The following is an 18036-nucleotide window of genomic DNA, read 5'->3' on the forward strand; positions in this document are numbered from 1 at the left end:
AGGTTTGCTGATTATTAAATTCTGATGCTAATTGCACTGGTTTCTGTGCTGCCATGTAGTAATTATCTGTATTAATTACTAATCAGTCTGTTTAAATGCACATCTAGTTAATTGAGAACAATTTCTATAATTATTTTGGATTCGGCTGAACCCCCGAATCCTTCGCGATAAGATTAGGGCGAATACTGAACTGAAGCCGAACTCTAATTTGCACCCGGCCGGTATTTTACCTGTAAAACACCTGCCAAGGCCGGGACCGGTATTACAAACTTACCAGCAATGTAGTTGCCGGTAAATTTGTAATACCCTTAACAAAAGCCCTTAGCCCTCTGCTCCAAACTTACCTTTTCTTCACCTTCTGGCCTTCGCGCACGCCCCAGCGGACCCGCCCCTTTTAGCCGTCGTGGCCCGACCCTTTTAGCAACCATGACCCGCCCCCACCACTGCCCGGTAAATGTTTTTTGAAAAGCTGCCAACCCTAGCAACATTTGGGATCTGTACATAACCTGGAGTTAATACCTGGGGGCAGATTTATCAAAATGTGAGATTAGAAAACTATATTTTAGAATCGTATTTATCAGTGGAGTTCACCATTTGATAAATATGCTTTTAAAAATCCCATAGGAATGAATAGAAAGGGAGGGAGTTTTTCTGTGGTCAGTTCTAATCTCACATTTTCGATAAATCTGCGCCCAAGTTGGAAAGCATCAACCAATATGGTATTTCAAGAAAATGAAAGACTTGGGTGGGAATATTTTTGTTTGTCAACAAGGAGAGCTATGAAGTTGTTGTATTTAGGGTCAGACTTGAAGTGGTCCCCAACAAGTGGCTTGTGAGCAACATGTTGCTCTCCAACCCCTTGGATGTTACTCCCAGTGGCTTCAAAGCAGGAGCTTCATTTTCAATTTCTGCCTTGGTGGCAAGTTTTGGTTTCCTAAAAACCAGGTGTACTGCCAAACAAAGACTACTTTAGGCTGCCAACCCACATAGGGGCTACCAAACAGCCAATCACAGCGCTTATTTCAACCACCCAAGAACCTTTTTCATGCTCAAGTTGCTCCCCATTTCTTTTTACAATTAAAGGTGGCTCATGGGTAAAAAAGGTTGGGTACATCTGCCTTAGTGGGACCTGGACACACAAATGACACTGTTGGTATTCCCTTCCAGAAGCTGTTGTACTGACAGATACATCTGATGACTTCACAAAAGGATTAGGTGCCCTATGGTGAGAAAGTACAAGTCACACCTTTATACTGTAATCTTAGTACAATGTTATTCCTGGGACTGGTCCTTTTGTTGTTTTTTGGATTAAAAAGATGTCTTTTTGTGCCTTCAAGAATTGTTTAGACACCTTCCAACGTATTAGCTATAACATAGGTACAATTAATAGTTGAACACGTTTGCCCCTTTTTTTCAAACTCATCTACTATGTAAACTGAACACTTAACATAATGCTCACTGGTTGGAATGCCGTCTCTTCTTATTAGATATTCAGCAGAGACAAATCAGACAGCATAAATTGTACCGTAAAGCTGAATTTAGCTCCGGGTTTTTGTTCTGATATAACAGACTCTCACCTCAAAAGAAGCATCCCATGAGTAGTTAAAGGAAAGAGTAATATCAACATCTCTCTCAGGCTGCACAACCAGGGGGAAAGGAGAGTTACCATAACTGAACTGAAGTTGGACAGCACTGGTGTAGCTTATAGGCTAGGGACAGCCTCTTGCTTTTGAGCCCTACCAATAGGTGATTCCCTAGCTCCTGTGCAATATGATGGAACATTACAGACAAAAATAAACTTATTATTGAGCCATGTATTCCTCAAATAGGCATTTGGGCCAGTGCATTTAGGGCAAACCTTGATGAGATCTGGGCCCGTGCAGCTGGCACAGGAATCCGCTGGCTCAGCTCACTGACAGATCAATAAGGGTAATAGGTAAGTTAATTCTAATAACCACTTGCAGCATAGCAGAAACACTAAACAGGGCATTCGTTTGCTCACTTATTATGAACATTCTTTGCTGCTTATACTAGACTATAACTAGAGGGGGGAGGGCCCTGGCGCGGGACGCACAGCCAGGCCCCCCTCCGTATGCCCGGAACTGCCGGGAATCAGCCCAGAACTGCCCGGAATTTGTGCTGCGCGAGCTGCCAGGGGGGCCCTGAGGGGGTGCGGGCCCTGGCCCCGACGAGGTCACTTGTGGTGTTTTTAAAAATTCGCCAAATGGGCACTTAAAGTATCTATTTGGCCCAAAACGCGTTAGGATATATATGTCCTCATAAAGAATTTTTACTTTTTATTATTATTTTGGTTACTGCACTACTATTATTGGGTCTCTTCTAATCTATATTGAAAAATCAAAAAATTAGCAATCCTTGGACTGGGGGTCTTTTTGATGAGACCACAATATAACTTTTCTTCTGGACTATGGTATTTAATTTTGTTGTAGGAGCAGAACTAAACACTACACCTTTACTTTTAAATAGGGGACCTTTTTACCCATAAAGTGGATCACCGCACCAGAGGCCTCCCATTCAGACTAGAGGAAAAGAACTTTCATTTGAAGCAACGTAGGGGGATCTTCACAGTGAGGACAGTGAGGTTGTGGAATGCACTGCCGGGTGATGTTGTGATGCTGATTTAGTTAATGCCTTTAAGAGGGGCTTGGATGATTTTTTTGGACAGACATAGTATAAAAGGCTATTCTGATGGGTATATGGGTATATATATATATAGTTTATATGAGTATATGGAGGGCTCAGTGTCAGTGTGTGTGTGTATGGATGCTGGGTTCTATTTGGAGGGGTGGTTGAACTTGATGGACTTTGGTCTTTTTTCAACCCAATTCAACTATGTTTCTTATGTGTGCACTGGCAGGCACAGCATGGGCCATCAATGCACATAAAATCTGCCTGTCACTTTTCAACCTGTTAGTTAAAATTACTAACACTAAGGGGGGGGGGGTATTTACTAAATTCTGAATGCAAAAATCATGAAAAATGTGTGATTTTTTTGTTCATGAAATATGACTTTTAAAAAATCATTAATTTTTTCAGAATTATTAAAATCCAAGGATGGAAAAGTCAGAATCTGAAAATCCGGCATCTCAGACCTATCGAGGTTGCATATAAGCCAATGGGAGAAGTCCCAATACATTTTTTGATGTGCGCTGGGTTTCGTGCATTATCCCAAAGCTTTCGGGCAAAAATCTGGGTTTTCGGGGTACAAAATCTGAAAAAAACGTTTAAAATCTAATTTTTTTTTCCAGCAAAGCAAATTTCCGAGAAAAGGTAATAATAAATAAGTGTAAAATACACGAGCGGAATTGATCAGAGTTTGTAGCAGAAAATATTGAGATAAATCTATTTAACTATAATGTGCCAGTTACTAGCCATACTGCAGCCTTGACAATGTTAATTATGACATCACAATGTGAGTGATGACATCACAATACCCAGTGATGACATCACAATGCCCAGTGATGACATCACAATGCATAGTGATGACATCACAATGCCCAGTGATGACATCACAATGCCCAGTGAAATTTCCCCATCCTGTATCCCGAGCTTTAACTACTCATTTGTGAGTTGGAGAAGAAGAGTGAACAAGTCAATCATGGCTTATTCAATCTCTTTCCAAATTTTTATTTCTATATTACTAAATTATTTCATCAATTTTGCTGTGGGCTTCCCGGTTTGGAGACTGGATGGTAATTATATTTATTTTCAGTCAGATTTATTTTTTTTATTTTGGGAAGAGATGTAAGTAAGAAGTAGGGATGCACTGAGTCCAGGTTTCGGTTCGGGATTCGGCCTTTTTCAGCAGGATTCGGATTCGGCCGAATCCTTCTGCCCGGCTGACCAGAATCCGAATCCTAATTTGCATATGCAAATTATGGGTGGGGAAGGAAATTGCGTGACTTTTTGTCACAAAACAAGGAAATAAAAGATGTTTCCCCTTCCCACCCCTAATTTGCATATACAAATTAGGGTGCGGATTCGGTTCGATATTCGGCCGAATCTTTCGCGAAGGATTCGGGGGTGCGGCTGAATCCAAAATAGTGGATTCGGTGCATCCTTAGTAAGAAGTAGTGTGTATAGTAAGGTGGGAGGGTGTCAGGAAAAGGAGCTGTAACTGTGGCACAGGGGAATTTTGTTTGTATATGTTTTTTTCTTCATATAACAATTGTTATCAAGGAAGTATTTTGCACAATGTACAAGAGCCTGTAATTACCCTTTATTGAAAACCCTTTAATGAAAAAATCACCCTTTAATGAAAGATTAAATATGTAATATTATTATAACATTACACAGTAAGATATAACTAAATTGATATTGAAATAATTATAAATGTATTTGATTGGCACAAACTATCCTTAGCTATTATTCTTATAACTTTTTTCATGACATTATTAACTGCACTGTGCCAGTTACTGGTCATACTGCAGCCCTGACAGTGTTAATTATGACATCACAATGCCCAGTGACATTTCCCCATCCTGTATCCTGAGCTCTAACCACTCACTTGTCAGTTGGAGTAGAAGAGTGAATGAGACAGTCATGGCTTGTTTATTCTCTATTCAAATTCTCATTTCTTTATTATTAAATTATTTCATTATTTTTGCTGTGGGCTTCCCAGTTTGGAGACTGGATGGTAATGTATCTCTAATGTATCTTGAAATTATATTTTGTCAGATTTATCTTTTTTATTTTGGGAAGAGATGTAAGTAAGAAGTAGTGTGTATAGTAAGGTGGGAGGGTGTCAGGAAAAGGAGCTGTAACTGTGGCACAGGGTAATTTTGTTTGTATGTTTTTTTCTTTACGTTCATATAACAATAAATGTTATAAAGGCAGTATTTTGCACAATGCACAAGATACTGTAATCACCCTCTAATGAAAACCCGTTAGGGACAGGGCACACACCACTATTTCGGGAAATTAGACACCCAGCGACAAATCAATTCTACTTTGCGTGACTAATCTCCCCGATCTGCCTTCCTGCTGGTTAGAATGTAAATTGCCGGCGAGGTGGCTGTCGGATCACTTCAGGTTTCGGTAGTCACCCAATATTTCCTCGTGAGGCAACTTAGGGCGACTTCAGAAAACAAAGCCAGGCAGTTCAGGGTGATTAGTCGCCCAAAGAAGAAGCGATTTGTCGCTGTGGCGGCTAATCTCCCGTAATAGCAGCGTGTGCCCTTACCCTTAGGGGCCGATTCACAAAGGGTCGAATATCGAGGGTTAATTAACCCTCGATATTCAACTGGGAATTAAAATACTTTGAATATCGAAGTCGAAGGATTTTAGCGCAATTAGTGCGATCGAACGATCGAAGGATTATTCCTTCGATCGAACGATAAAATCCTTCGAAACGAACGATTCGAAGGATTTTAATCCAATGATCGAAGGAATATCCTTCGATCAAAAAAAGTTAGCCAAGCCTATGGGGACCTTCCCCATAGGCTGACATTGAGTTCGGTAGCTTTCAGATGGCAAACTAGGGGGTCGAAGTTTTTTCTTAAAGAGACAGTACTTCGACTATCGAATGGTGGAATGGTCGAACGATTTTTAGTTCGAATCCTTCGATTCGAAGTCGTAGTCGAAGGTCGTAGTAGCCCATTCGATTGTCGAAGTAGCCCAAAAAACACTTCGAAATTCGAAGTTTTGTTACTTCGAATCCTTCACTCGAAATTAGTGAATCGGCCCCTTAATGAAAAGATCACCCTTTAATGAGGGATTAAACAGGACCCCCTATTCCCTGGGCCACCCCACAGGATCTGTTTCCTCTATAGTTACGCCACTGTGTGTATCTATATATTAATTCATTTTCATTGCATTCATCTAATTGTAATGTCTCAACTAATGGTATTTATTCCTTACAGGACCCAGTGATCAGAAGGCAGATTGTACTACATCCGATTCTATGAAACAATTAGGTAAAGTTGCACAACTTATAGAAACATGCCAATTACATGTCACTTGCAATAACCCTAATCATTAATACATAATGGGCCTCTGTTAGTTTTATTTGTATTTCTATTTTTCTTCACCTCTTCTATTTTCCCTGTCATTTCAAACTATTTTTACATTTTATTTCTAGTCCTGTTCATTCCTATTCCCTCTATTGATTGTGTTAATTCCATTATATAATTATTCACTAAACTGTAATATTTCCCTTTTCCATTTGCTTTTTCCACCAACCACATTTCCCCTTTATTCTGGTATCTCAGGACAAATGCTCTCTCAGCCCTACACTTCTATAGTGATATATGATAAACCTATTCTACATATTTCTAGCACTTACACATTCATACTCTTTATTAACTTATTTTCTTGTTTAGTTTTAGAGATCCCTAAACCGTATATCCGTTTGGCTGGAGCATGCATTAGTTTGTTGATAATTGGACTTCTGGCATTAAGCATTCGTTTCTGGTGAGTTCTTTAAAGGGATACTGACTTTTTAAAAATAGTGTGAGAATCCTGGGGTTCGACTAATTTTTGCACCAGGTCTAGTAACCTACAATACCAACCAGATCTTCAGTTTAAACAGATGATCAGTAAATGCTATCTGCTATTTGGTTGGTTACCACACCTTGGGCAAACCTTGGACTTTTTCATACTGCTTAAAGGGATTTTATAGCCCCTATAGATAAACAGTTAGGGGTTATTTACTAAACTCTGAATGGAAAAATATGTGATATTTATTTTATAAAATTGGATTTTTTGGAATTTATTAAACTCCGAGGATGGAAAAGTCCGAATTAGAAAATCCGGCATTTCAGGCCTTTCAAGGTTGCATTTTGTAGCAGAACATATTGAGATAAAATCAGACTTTGATAAATAACCCCCTAACATTCATTTTATTGCTGTTCAACTTCTAAGTAAAATATATTGCCATAGTAAGATTGTTATATAAAGCTATACAGTACATGTAGTGATTTCTATATTCTGGTCTTTATAACATCTTGCTGTTGAGCCAAGCCAATCAGTATGAAATTGAATATCTCAGAAAAGTTCTCAGAATAAATTTACACCAATTCATATTTTGAGGTTTAGCTCCCCTTTTAGATTTCTAGAGACAGTGTAGGGTTTAATTTGCACAGTAACAAATACATTTTATCTTTTCTTTCCCAGTAACAAGCATGTGAAAGCATTAAAAAAACGTGAGGAAGAGGTGCGGAGTCTTCAAGTAGTTGAACCAGGTAAAATTCTGTCCGTTTATTTTTGTCTGGAAGGTTTTCCCCAATAAATCTCTGAAATGGGTTCATATAGATCAAATGGCAATGCCCCTATAGAGTAAGAATATCCAGGACTGATGAGAAGCATTATAACAAATAGGAGGGCTGCTGGAGTGATTAGGAAGGCTCTCTAAACTGAAGTTGACTGACAGTCATTATCACAAAAATGAGCGTGCAATAAAGCAACTATATAATTATTAATATTTATTATAATATATCTAGTAACCCCTAACAACCAATTAGCAGTTAGCATTTTGGTCTAATGTGATATTTGAGAGTAAACATTTGACTGGTTATTATAGGTTGCCGTAAAGCAAAATCAGAGATAAAATGTCTAAACTTTTACTTTTTAGGAGTAAAAATACACATAGGAGAAGAAGGGAACTCTAAGGAAAATGAAGTGACTCCTAATAAAGAAAATAATAATAAAGTGGGAGAAATACCAGCGTCTGCTACAATAACGGATGTCCCTCAAGAGAACTGTGCTGAAACAGATAACAAGATTAAAGATGGTAAGTACAAACTAAGATGAGTGAAGGGGAAGAGGAGTTATTTTTGGTCAGCGAACAGCTAAAACTGCAGACTCACACTTGAGATCCAGTAACCCATATCAACCAGCTAAAACAGCAGACTCTGAGGGGGTTATTTACTAAACTCTGAATAAAAAAAAATCACAAATTTTTATTTTTTTTAATATATAAAAATCGGGCTTTAAAAAAATCATGAATTTTTCGGGAATTTATTACAGCCCGAGGATGGAAAAGTCCAAATCAGAAAATCTGGCATCTCAGACCTTTCGAGTTTGCAAATAAGTCCCAATAATTTTTTGATGTGCGCTGGGTTTTGTGCAATACCCTGAAGTTTTCAGGCAAAAATCTGAGTTTTCGGGTGAAAAATACGAAAAAAACTTGAAAATCCAATGAAAAATCAAAAAAATTTAGAAAATCTGATTTTTTTCCCCCCCAAAGCATATTTTTGGGAAAATGTAATAATAAATAAGCATAAAAAACCTGAGCGGATTTGATCAGAGTTTGTAGCAGAAAATATTGAGATGAATTCGGACCTTAAACTTGAGATCCAGTAACCCATATCAACCGACAGTTACTATTTTCTGATCTGCTGTTTAAATCACAAATCTGACTGGTTAATATGGGTTTCCATGGAGCAAAGGTTTGCCCATTATCATAGTAACCTCATTAATTAATTGAACTTTTCTTTACAGTTGAATCACAGCACATGAACGAAGATACCACTAAAAAACAAAAAAAGAAAAACTGGAGGAAATATCTTCCTTTTACTAAAAAAACCAATCCACCTCCTGAGAACGGTGTGGAAACAGATAAAGAGCTAAAGGAAAGTAAGTACAACTAAGTGAAAGGGTGAGATAAAGGTTAAATATATCAGCTTTATAATATAAAGGATAAGAATTTAAATTGAGGAAAAAATATGTAAAATGAAAACATACAATTCCAGCCTCTAAGATAATGGGTTGGAGCAGAGTTTTGGTCTCTAACCAGAACTAAAGAACTACATGTAGGGTAACACTGACATTGTTTTCTTACTTTTACCATCTTGTCCTACTGCTGCCGACTTTACCTACTAAACCTGATTTTCCTCACTCTTCCAATCTACAACCACAATCCACTATGTATAAGGCTCAGCAGTATGGGGGGTGGTTACACGTTATACTAATCAATATTATCTTGTAGGTTGGAAGAAACTACTAAAACTACTAAAACTACTAAAACTACTAAAACTACTAAAACTAGTAAAACCACGAAAACCAGAATTAGCAGAGGAAACAGATGAACAGAACAAGAAAGTTCATGAAACGCAAGTAGAGGAAGTTGATCAGAAGAAGAAAAAAAGAATATGGAAATGGAAAAAGAAAAGGGCAGAAATGACACTTCTCCCGAAATAAAAACCAAAGTCGAAGGAGGAGCAGTTAAAAAAAAAAAAATAGAATAACGGCAGCCCTTTCCTCGTGATGCAATTATGGGTGACTTCGGAAAACGAATCGTTTCGTGTGCCCGCCCCCAGGCGATTTACATTTTAACCGGCGGAAGGCAGGGGAAGACAGATCATGGAGATCAGTCGCCACGAAGAAGAGGAGATTTGTCGCCTGGCAACTAATCTCCCCGAATCTGCATGTGTGGCCAGACCCTTAGAATCAGTGTGACCTTTAAATATTGATAACGTTATAATGTTTTTTTTTTCCTTGTTTATATTGTTACACTTAAAAAAATAAACCATTTTATAAAAGTATACCAGCTTTATTTTCTAATGACTTGAGTAATAAAATACATGGGAACACCTTAAACGCCTTTCCTTATTTCTGTGTGATTCACAATTTAAAGGGTCAGCGACCCCCCTCCCAGAGCTGTTTAGAAAGACATAAGATGTTAAAAAAATAACTTTACACTTTAGAAAAACGGTCACAAATAGAAAAACAAAAGTATATTTTTTTTTATGGTGAACGATCTGATAACAACTGACCTGAAAGTGTTTACAACCCCTTTAAGATTTAGTTTATGTTTTAGCGTAAGTTACCCAATTTACATACATTTTCGCTATCCAGCCAGGCCCCCCTTAGGGTCAAACTTTGATCCACAGCAGGACCCCCTCTCCCCTGTGATAGTGGCTGAGTATAGTGGTAAGTCCACAGTGCTACAAGCTCTAGGCAGGGTGTTAATTTAGAAGAAGGTGACCCCACATCTTCTGGGGGGGGGGGAGAGCAAGAGATATAGAGGGCCCAGTGGGATACTGACTGATCTGATTAGGGGGGCCCTAAAATGAAAGAGGATAATCAGACTATATAGACGGTGTCCATTTTAAGACATTAACCCCATCCCAATACACACACGTTTGTACAGAACAGGAGAGGATCTAATGCTACATCTCTATTGTGCTTAAAGAAATCATTGCACAGCTCTTTAATATGCCTGTAAATATTTTGTACAACAGCCACAATGAATGAAGGTACAAATCTTATTTTGTTGTGTATTAAAATAAAATAATAACAAGTGGCTACATTTTTAGGTGGAATATTTGTGTGTTTTTCACTGCAGGACAACACCCATTGGGAGTATGTTTATTTTTGCATTAGCTGATGTGTTCTCTGTAGCTCAGGCCTTTCTCTGAGACAGGGCTTCTTGGCTACAACTGGCCCATTCTTGCAGCTTATGGAATAGTGTTGTAAATATCATTATTATCACAAAAACCCAATCACTGCCATGTGACTGATACGGTGGCCACAAAGGCCCAGGCTTAGGGTGGAACAAATGAATAGGCGGCATGCTATTCTGGAGCATTAGTTAAAATGGCCGTTTTTCCTTTTGTTCTAAAAATGCATTTCAAGAGGAAAGAAATTGAGGTTAAAGATTTGGCAAATTGTTAACATGCAGTGACTTGACTTTGACACGTTTCTCTCCACAGACAACACTCCAAATTCTTAATTAAAATTTGCCTTTATTTCATCTTGGGGCCACATAAGCATGCAACGTTATGAGTGGCACTTCACTCTTTATCAAGCTGTGTGTCATACTCTGCCTCCCCTATGCTCACTGTGTGTCATACATTGCCTGATTTATACTCCCTGTGTGTGTCATACTCTGCCTGTCCTATGATCCCTATTGAACACAAGCCTGGTATTTGTTCTGGGGGTTTGTTAGCATTTGAAAATTATTGTTAGGGGCCCCTAAGGTGTTTAATCATATACTGGGGATACTGTATTATACACAGGGGAGGAGGAGGCATATGGATTTAAGGGTATGTCTTAATATGACTTAACATTTTTCACATACTGTATGAGTGACATCCCTCCCTGCAGTGAGCAGTGTGGTCTAAAACAGGGAGTGGCTAACACTGGCTTCCAGTGTCGGACTGGCCCACCGGGATACCAGAAAAATTCCCAGAGGGCCCAGGTGTCAGTGGGCCACTTGCTTCTAACCTATTTCATGGTCATTCCCCATTTCTTTATGGGGAAAAAATGCTTAAGGGGCACATTAACTAAGCTCGAGTAAAGGATTCGAAGTAAAAAAATCTCGAATTTCAAAGTATTTTGTTTGGGTACTTTGACCATCGAATAGGCTACTAAAACCTTCGACTACGACTTTGATTCGAACGATTCGAACTAAAAATCGTTTGACTATTCGACCATTCGATAGTCGAAGTACTGTCTCTTTAAAAAAAACTTAGACTACATACTTCAGTAGTTTAAACCTACCGAGGTACAATGTTAGCCTATGGGGACCTTCCCCATTACTTTTCTAAAGTTTTTTTGATCAAAGGAAAATCCTTAGATCGATGGATTAAAATCCTTCGAATCGTTCGGTCGTAGGAATTGCGGTAAATCCTTTGAAGGATTATACTTCGAGGGTCGAATTCGAGGATTTATTAACCCTCGATATTCGACCCTTAGTAAATGTGCCCCTAAGAGAATAAAGAGTTTTAGAGAGGAGGAATAATAATTTGAAAAGTGGTCCCACAGTCTACGGTTTTCCAGTGGGCCCAAGATCTAAGGTTTTCTGGTGGGCCCCTGGCATCCCAGTCCGACACTGCTCAGGACAAATGCTCTCTTCTATAATGGCTTTATGGACGGTCGGATCAACAAACAGATGCGGCCGCGATCCGACAGGATTTTTAGTCCCATTTGATCGAGATCTGGTCAACTTTTGGCCAGATCTCGATCGGGGGAGGCCGCCATACACGGGCCAATAAGCTGCCGACTTGGTCTGTTGGCAGCTTTTATCGGCCCGTGTATGGCCACCTTAACTTTTTTTAGGAGTAAAAATACACATAAGAGAAGAAGAAAACTGTAAGGAAAATGAAGTGACTCCTAATAAAGAAAATAACAATAAAGTGGGAGTAATACCAGAGTCTGCTACAACAACGGATGTCCCTCAAGAGAACTGTGCTGAAACAGATAAAAAGATTATAGATGGTAAGTACAAACCAAGATGAGTGAAGGGGAAGAGGAGTTATTTTTGGTCAGCCAACAGCTAAAACTGCAGACTCAAACTTGAGATCCAGTAACCCATATCAACCATCAGTTACTATTTTCTGATCTGCTGTTTAAATCACACATGTGATTGGTTAATATGGGTCTCCATGGAGCACAGGTTTGCCCATTATCATAGTAACATCGTGCAACGCTACGTGGAGGCACAAGTGACCCTTAAGCCTGAGGATATTCGGCGTGCTGCACACAGTGCTCAAGTGATACGCAGATGGAAACAAGCTGTTGAGCGTTGCAGCTTTCGGTGTGGGGTGCGATCAGCTACGGTCGGTATGCTTTCCTAATTGGTGAGCAGGACCCATATTGAAGCCTTCATCAAGCGGCCGAAACGTTGGATATGCATTGTAAATGAACCACATTTGTTTTCATGATAAAAGGAGTGCGGGTCCATTTGCTATGCTGTATGAAACTACTTGACCAACGCACCCTTTTACATGAATTTGATCTGGCAAGAGTGCTCACACGTATAATATAGATATATATATTGGGCAGCCCTAGGCCTGTGTATCCTGTGCTTAAATGGCTGACCCCATGGCTACACATCAGCTTATTTATACAAACTATAGTAGTACTTATCTGTTATCTACTGTGTATCCTGTGCTTGAATGGCTGTCCCCATGGCTACACAGCAGCTTGTTTATATAAACTATAGTAGTACTTATCTGTTATCTACTGTGTATCCTGTGCTTGAATGGCTGCCCCCATAGCTACACAGCAGCTTTTTTATATAAACTATAGTAGTACGTATCTGTTATCTACTGTGTATCCTGTGCTTGAATGGCTGCCCCCATGGCTACACAGCAGCTTGTTTATACAAACTATAGTAGTACTTATCTGTTATCTACTGTGTATCCTGTGCTTGAATGGCTGCCCCCATGGCTACACAGCAGCTTGTTTATATAAACTATAGTAGTAATCTGTTATCTACTGTGTATCCTGTGCTTGAATGGCTGCCCCATGGCTACACAGCAGCTTGTTTATATAAACTATAGTAGTACTTATCTGTTATCTACTGTGTATCCTGTGCTTGAATGGTTGCCCCCATGGCTACACAGCAGCTTGTTTATATAAACTATAGTAGTAATCTGTTATCTACTGTGTATCCTGTGCTTGAATGGCTGCCCCATGGCTACACAGCAGCTTGTTTATATAAACTATAGTAGTACTTATCTGTTATCTACTGTGTATCCTGTGCTTGAATGGCTGCCCCCATGGCTACACAACAGCTTGTATATATAAACTATAGTAGTACTTATCTGTTATCTACTGTGTATCCTGTGCTTGAATGGCTGCCCCCATGGCTACACAGCAGCTTGTTTATATAAACTATAGTAGTACTTATCTGTTATCTACTGTGTATCCTGTGCTTGAATGGTTGCCCCCATGGCTACACAGCAGCTTGTTTTTATAAACTATAGTTGTTTTTCTGAAGCAAACACACTAGTTTCACCAGTGCAGGACAACAGTGCATTATATTGTCCTTCCTTTAAAACACATTCATTATTTGGTGTTACTGTTTAAGCAGGCCCGGATTTGTGGAAAGGCCACCTAGGCCCGGGCCTAGGGCGGCAGGACTTTAGGGGGGCGGCATGCTGCCCAACCACACCCACATTGGTTCAAAAACACAGGGGATGCGTTGGATATACAATCTTTTTTAAATTTCACGTGCCCCAATCTCCATTGCTCCAGTCCAGATGATGAAAAATATGCATGAATAAAGGAGAGGGGACAGGGGCGACAAACAGCAGTGGGCCTAGGGGAGCCCATTTTGTAAATCCGGCCCTGTGTTTAAGTACAAGTTATATTGTCCAGGTGGCAACCCTAGGGGCTGCAGGACAGTGTTGGACTGGGGTGTCTGAGGCCCACGGGGTCTGTAACCTCTGGAACCCCCCCACCGCAGTTGTAAAATCCTCTATGTGCCTCCCCTTCACCCCAACCCTTCTATTGTGCGTTGCATTTCTCTTACTTGCAGCCACAATCAGGGTGGAAAAGAAGCTCCCAAGGTTCCTGGTGGAAAACGGGGACTGGGAACGAGCCAACAGGGCCCACAAGGTCTGGGGCTAACTGGGTTTTTTGCCTGACTTTGTATATCCCTGACAGGCCGTACATATCTAGGGTTGCCACCTGGCCGTTATTTTACGGGCCTGGCCGGTAAAAATGATGGTTGATCTTGATTCCAGTATCATTGATAGGGAAAGAAGATAAATATATAGGAAGGCCGGTATTTTTTTCCAGAAAAGGTGGCAACCCAATACCATGGAGGTAGTCCTCTAAATGCAGATAAAACCAAGTGAAGGTACTTTAATACAATGTGCAGAGTTTGTTGTTAGTGTAACATAAGCCATAGCAACCAAGCAGCAGATAACATTCCCTAGCTGCTCAAAAACATCAAATTGGTTGCCATAGGTGACTAGATCCAGATAAACTATTCGTATTGTTTGTATTCAATGGATTCATCTGAATTCTGTGTTGTTTGCTATAATAATACGGCTTTGGTTTAGTATTCTTTTTATTTTTGTAGTAACGCGCACTGGCTCATCACTGCCTGTGTTTTCCACACGCCCATTAACCAACAAGCACTAGTGTAACGGTATATGCAGCACACAGTCAGCAGGAATTCCCTCAGTCGTCCCCCCACTGCCCTCATTGACACTCATTCCATTGAAGGCAATTCCGCTACTTGACGTGGCAGTGGGCGCCGCCATGTTGGTGACGTCACGCAGTGCGCTGCCCAGCAGCTGAGAGACTGACTGAGGGAACTAGCGGATCGAGGAGTGAGAGGTAAATGGCAGTGTGAGAGAGAGAGTGGGTGACAGTAAGTTCGAGTGGCGGGCACATATTAGTGTTAGTGGGTGGAAGACGTAAGAACAAGTGGTGCAGCAGAGACTGACACTGAAGAGCAGAGCCCAGAGGCGAATAGAGTTCAGTATCCAAGTTTAGGCACATACAGCTATGACTGGGCTTCCCTCATGGGCTTATCCGTGTATTTCTGATATAGAGCTGCACCCACTGAGTTACATATGTACATCTAGTGCAAGATAGCACCCACTGAGTTACATATGTACTTCTAGTGCAAGATAGCACCCACTGAGTTACCTGTGTACTTCTAGTGCAATATAGCAGCCACTGAGTTACATATGTACTTCTAGTGCAAGATAGCTCCCACTGAGTTACATATGTACATCTAGTGCAAGATAGCACCCACTGAGTTATATATGTACATCTAGTGCAAGATAGCACCCACTGAGTTATAAATGTACATCTAGTGCAAGATAGCACCCACCGAGTTACCTGTGTACTTCTAGTGCAAGATAGCACCCACTGAGTTACCTGTGTACTTCTAGTGCAAGATAGCACCCACTGAGTTATATATGTACTTCTAGCGCGATATAGCACTCACTGAGTTACCTATTTACTTCTAGTACAAGATAGCACCCACTGAGTTACCTGTGTACTTCTAGTGCAAGATAGCACCCACTGAGTTACCTATTTACTTCTAGTGCAAGATAGCACCCACTGAGTTACCTGTGTACTTCTAGTGCAAGATAGCACCCACTGAGTTACCTATTTACTTCTAGTGCAAGATAGCACCCACTGAGTTACCTATTTACTTCTAGTGCAAGATAGCACCCACTGAGTTACCTATTTACTTCTAGTGCAAGATAGCACCCACTGAGTTACCTATTTACTTCTAGTGCAAGATAGCACCCACTGAGTTACCTATTTACTTCTAGTGCAAGATAGCACCCACTGAGTTACCTATTTACTTCTAGTGCAAGATAGCACCCACTGAGTTACCTGTGTACTTCTAGTGCAATATAGCACCCACTGAGTTACATATGTACTTCTAGTGCAAGATAGCACCCGCTGAGTTACATATGTACATCTTGTGCAAGATAGCACCCACTGAGTTATATATGTACATCTAGTACAAGATAGCACCCACGAGTTACCTGTGTACTTCTAGCGCAAGATAGCACCCACTGAGTTATATATGTACTTCTAGCACAATATAGCACCCACTGAGTTACCTATTTACTTCTAGTACAAGATAGCACCCACTGAGTTACCTGTGTACTTCTAGTGCAAGATAGCACCCACTGAGTTACCTATTTACTTCTAGTGCAAGATAGCACCCACTGAGTTACCTATTTACTTCTAGTGCAAGATAGCACCCACTGAGTTACCTATTTACTTCTAGTGCAAGATAGCACCCACTGAGTTATATATGTACTTCTAGTGCAATATAGCACCCACTGAGTTACATATGTACATCTAGTGCAAGATAGCACCCACTGAGTTACCTGTGTACTTCTAGCGCAAGATAGCACCCACTGAGTTATATATGTACTTCTAGTGCAATATAGCACCCACTGAGTTACATATGTACATCTAGTGCAAGATAGCACCCACTGAGTTACCTGTGTACTTCTAGTGCAAGATAGCACCCTCTGAGTTACCTGTGTACTTCTAGCGCAAGATAGCACCCACTGAGTTATATATGTACTTCTAGTGCAATATAGCACCCACTGAGTTACCTGTGTACTTCAAGTGCAAGATAGCACCCACTGAGTTATCTGTGTACTTCTAGTGCAAAATAGCAGCCACTGAGTTACATATGAACTTCTAGTGCAAGATAGCACCCACTGAGTTATATATGTACTTCTAGTGCAAGATAGCACCCACTGAGTTACCTATTTACTTCTAGTACAAGATAGCACCCACTGAGTTACCTGTGTACTTCTAGTGCAAGATAGCACCCACTGAGTTATCTGTGTACTTCAAGTGCAAGATAGCACCCACTGAGTTATGTGTGTACTTCTAGTGCAAAATAGCAGCCACTGAGTTACATATGAACTTCTAGTGCAAGATAGCACCCACTGAGTTATATATGTACTTCTAGTGCAAGATAGCACCCACTGAGTTATATATGTACTTCTAGTGCAAGATAGCACCCACTGAGTTACCTATTTACTTCTAGTACAATATAGCACCCACTGAGTTACCTGTGTACTTCTAGTGCAAGATAGCACCCACTGAGTTACCTATTTACTTCTAGTACAAGATAGCACCCACTGAGTTACCTGTGTACTTCTAGTGCAAGATAGCACCCACTGAGTTATCTGTGTACTTCAAGTGCAAGATAGCACCCACTGAGTTATCTGTGTACTTCTAGTGCAAAATAGCAGCCACTGAGTTACATATGAACTTCTAGTGCAAGATAGCTCCCACTGAGTTATATATGTACTTCTAGTGCAAGATAGCACCCACTGAGTTACCTGTGTATCTTTAATGCAGGTCTGCCTTAGGGGATTACCTATATATCTAAAGAGTAGGGCTCCCCCCCAGTGAGTTTTTTATGTTTCACTACAATAGGTCTGCACCCATTTCAGTCTAATGCAGAACGGCTCTGGGTTTCTCTAAAGCAGGACTGTTCCCAGTGTGTTATCTATTTTTCTTTGGAGCAGGTGTGTACCCAGCAATTTACCTATGGCTTATTAGACTAATGCTGCATTTTCCTAGTGGGTTTTACATGTTTCTGCTGAGCCTAGTGGGTTACCAGTGTCTCACTACAACAGATCTGCACCATTTGGGGTACTTGTAGATCTGTATTACAGTAAGTTTCCTGTGGATCTGTTGCAGGGCTTTCCCTAGTGTGTTACCTGTGTAGATCAAGATCCCCTGGGGATTGCAGTTGTATCTCTACTACAGATCCCTGATGTATCTACAGTATAGATAGATAAAGAGAGAGAGAGAGAGCTGAACTGCGCCCAGGGGATT

The 18036-nt window shown here is 40.4% G+C and overlaps 3 protein-coding genes across 4 annotated transcripts in view; 2 read left to right on the top strand and 1 right to left on the bottom strand.

Annotated features, from left to right (window-relative positions):
• LOC108700312 overlaps positions 1 to 18036 on the bottom strand; it is a 782191-nt gene that overhangs the window by 708275 nt on the left and 55880 nt on the right. The window lies entirely within an intron of this gene.
• Positions 1049 to 9305, top strand: LOC121397795. 2 transcript variants are annotated; one of them, XM_041575387.1, is made up of 7 exons: positions 1049 to 1936; positions 5883 to 5936; positions 6342 to 6432; positions 7135 to 7202; positions 7592 to 7750; positions 8461 to 8595; positions 8948 to 9305. In XM_041575387.1, exons 2-7 carry the CDS (start codon positions 5924 to 5926, stop codon positions 9157 to 9159), a joined length of 678 nt encoding a protein of 225 aa, XP_041431321.1. In that variant the 5' UTR covers positions 1049 to 1936; positions 5883 to 5923; the 3' UTR covers positions 9160 to 9305. The 2 variants fall into 2 exon arrangements, with proteins under 2 accessions (XP_041431321.1, XP_041431320.1); XM_041575386.1 differs by lacking the exon at positions 1049 to 1936 and adding an exon at positions 3619 to 3713.
• LOC108700309 (protein transport protein Sec23A) overlaps positions 14876 to 18036 on the top strand; it is a 71512-nt gene continuing 68351 nt past the window's right edge. The window contains exon 1 of the mRNA XM_018233395.2: positions 14876 to 15036. The gene's annotated coding sequence lies outside the window, so the exon portion shown is untranslated. The remainder of the gene's footprint in view (positions 15037 to 18036) is intronic.

Source organism: Xenopus laevis, chromosome 8S (assembly GCF_017654675.1).
Source record: "Xenopus laevis strain J_2021 chromosome 8S, Xenopus_laevis_v10.1, whole genome shotgun sequence".
Lineage (NCBI taxonomy): Eukaryota > Metazoa > Chordata > Amphibia > Anura > Pipidae > Xenopus > Xenopus laevis.

Bases quoted from the DNA above. Each gene is read 5' to 3' on its own strand.
- LOC121397795 (XM_041575386.1), top strand. From the start codon at position 3,620: ATGGCTTATTCAATCTCTTTCCAAATTTTTATTTCTATATTACTAAAT. The intron at 3,714-5,882 runs GTAATTATATTT...TATTCCTTACAG, and splicing joins CCCGGTTTGGAGACTGGATG to GACCCAGTGATCAGAAGGCA. The intron at 6,433-7,134 runs GTGAGTTCTTTA...TTTCTTTCCCAG, and splicing joins GCATTAAGCATTCGTTTCTG to TAACAAGCATGTGAAAGCAT.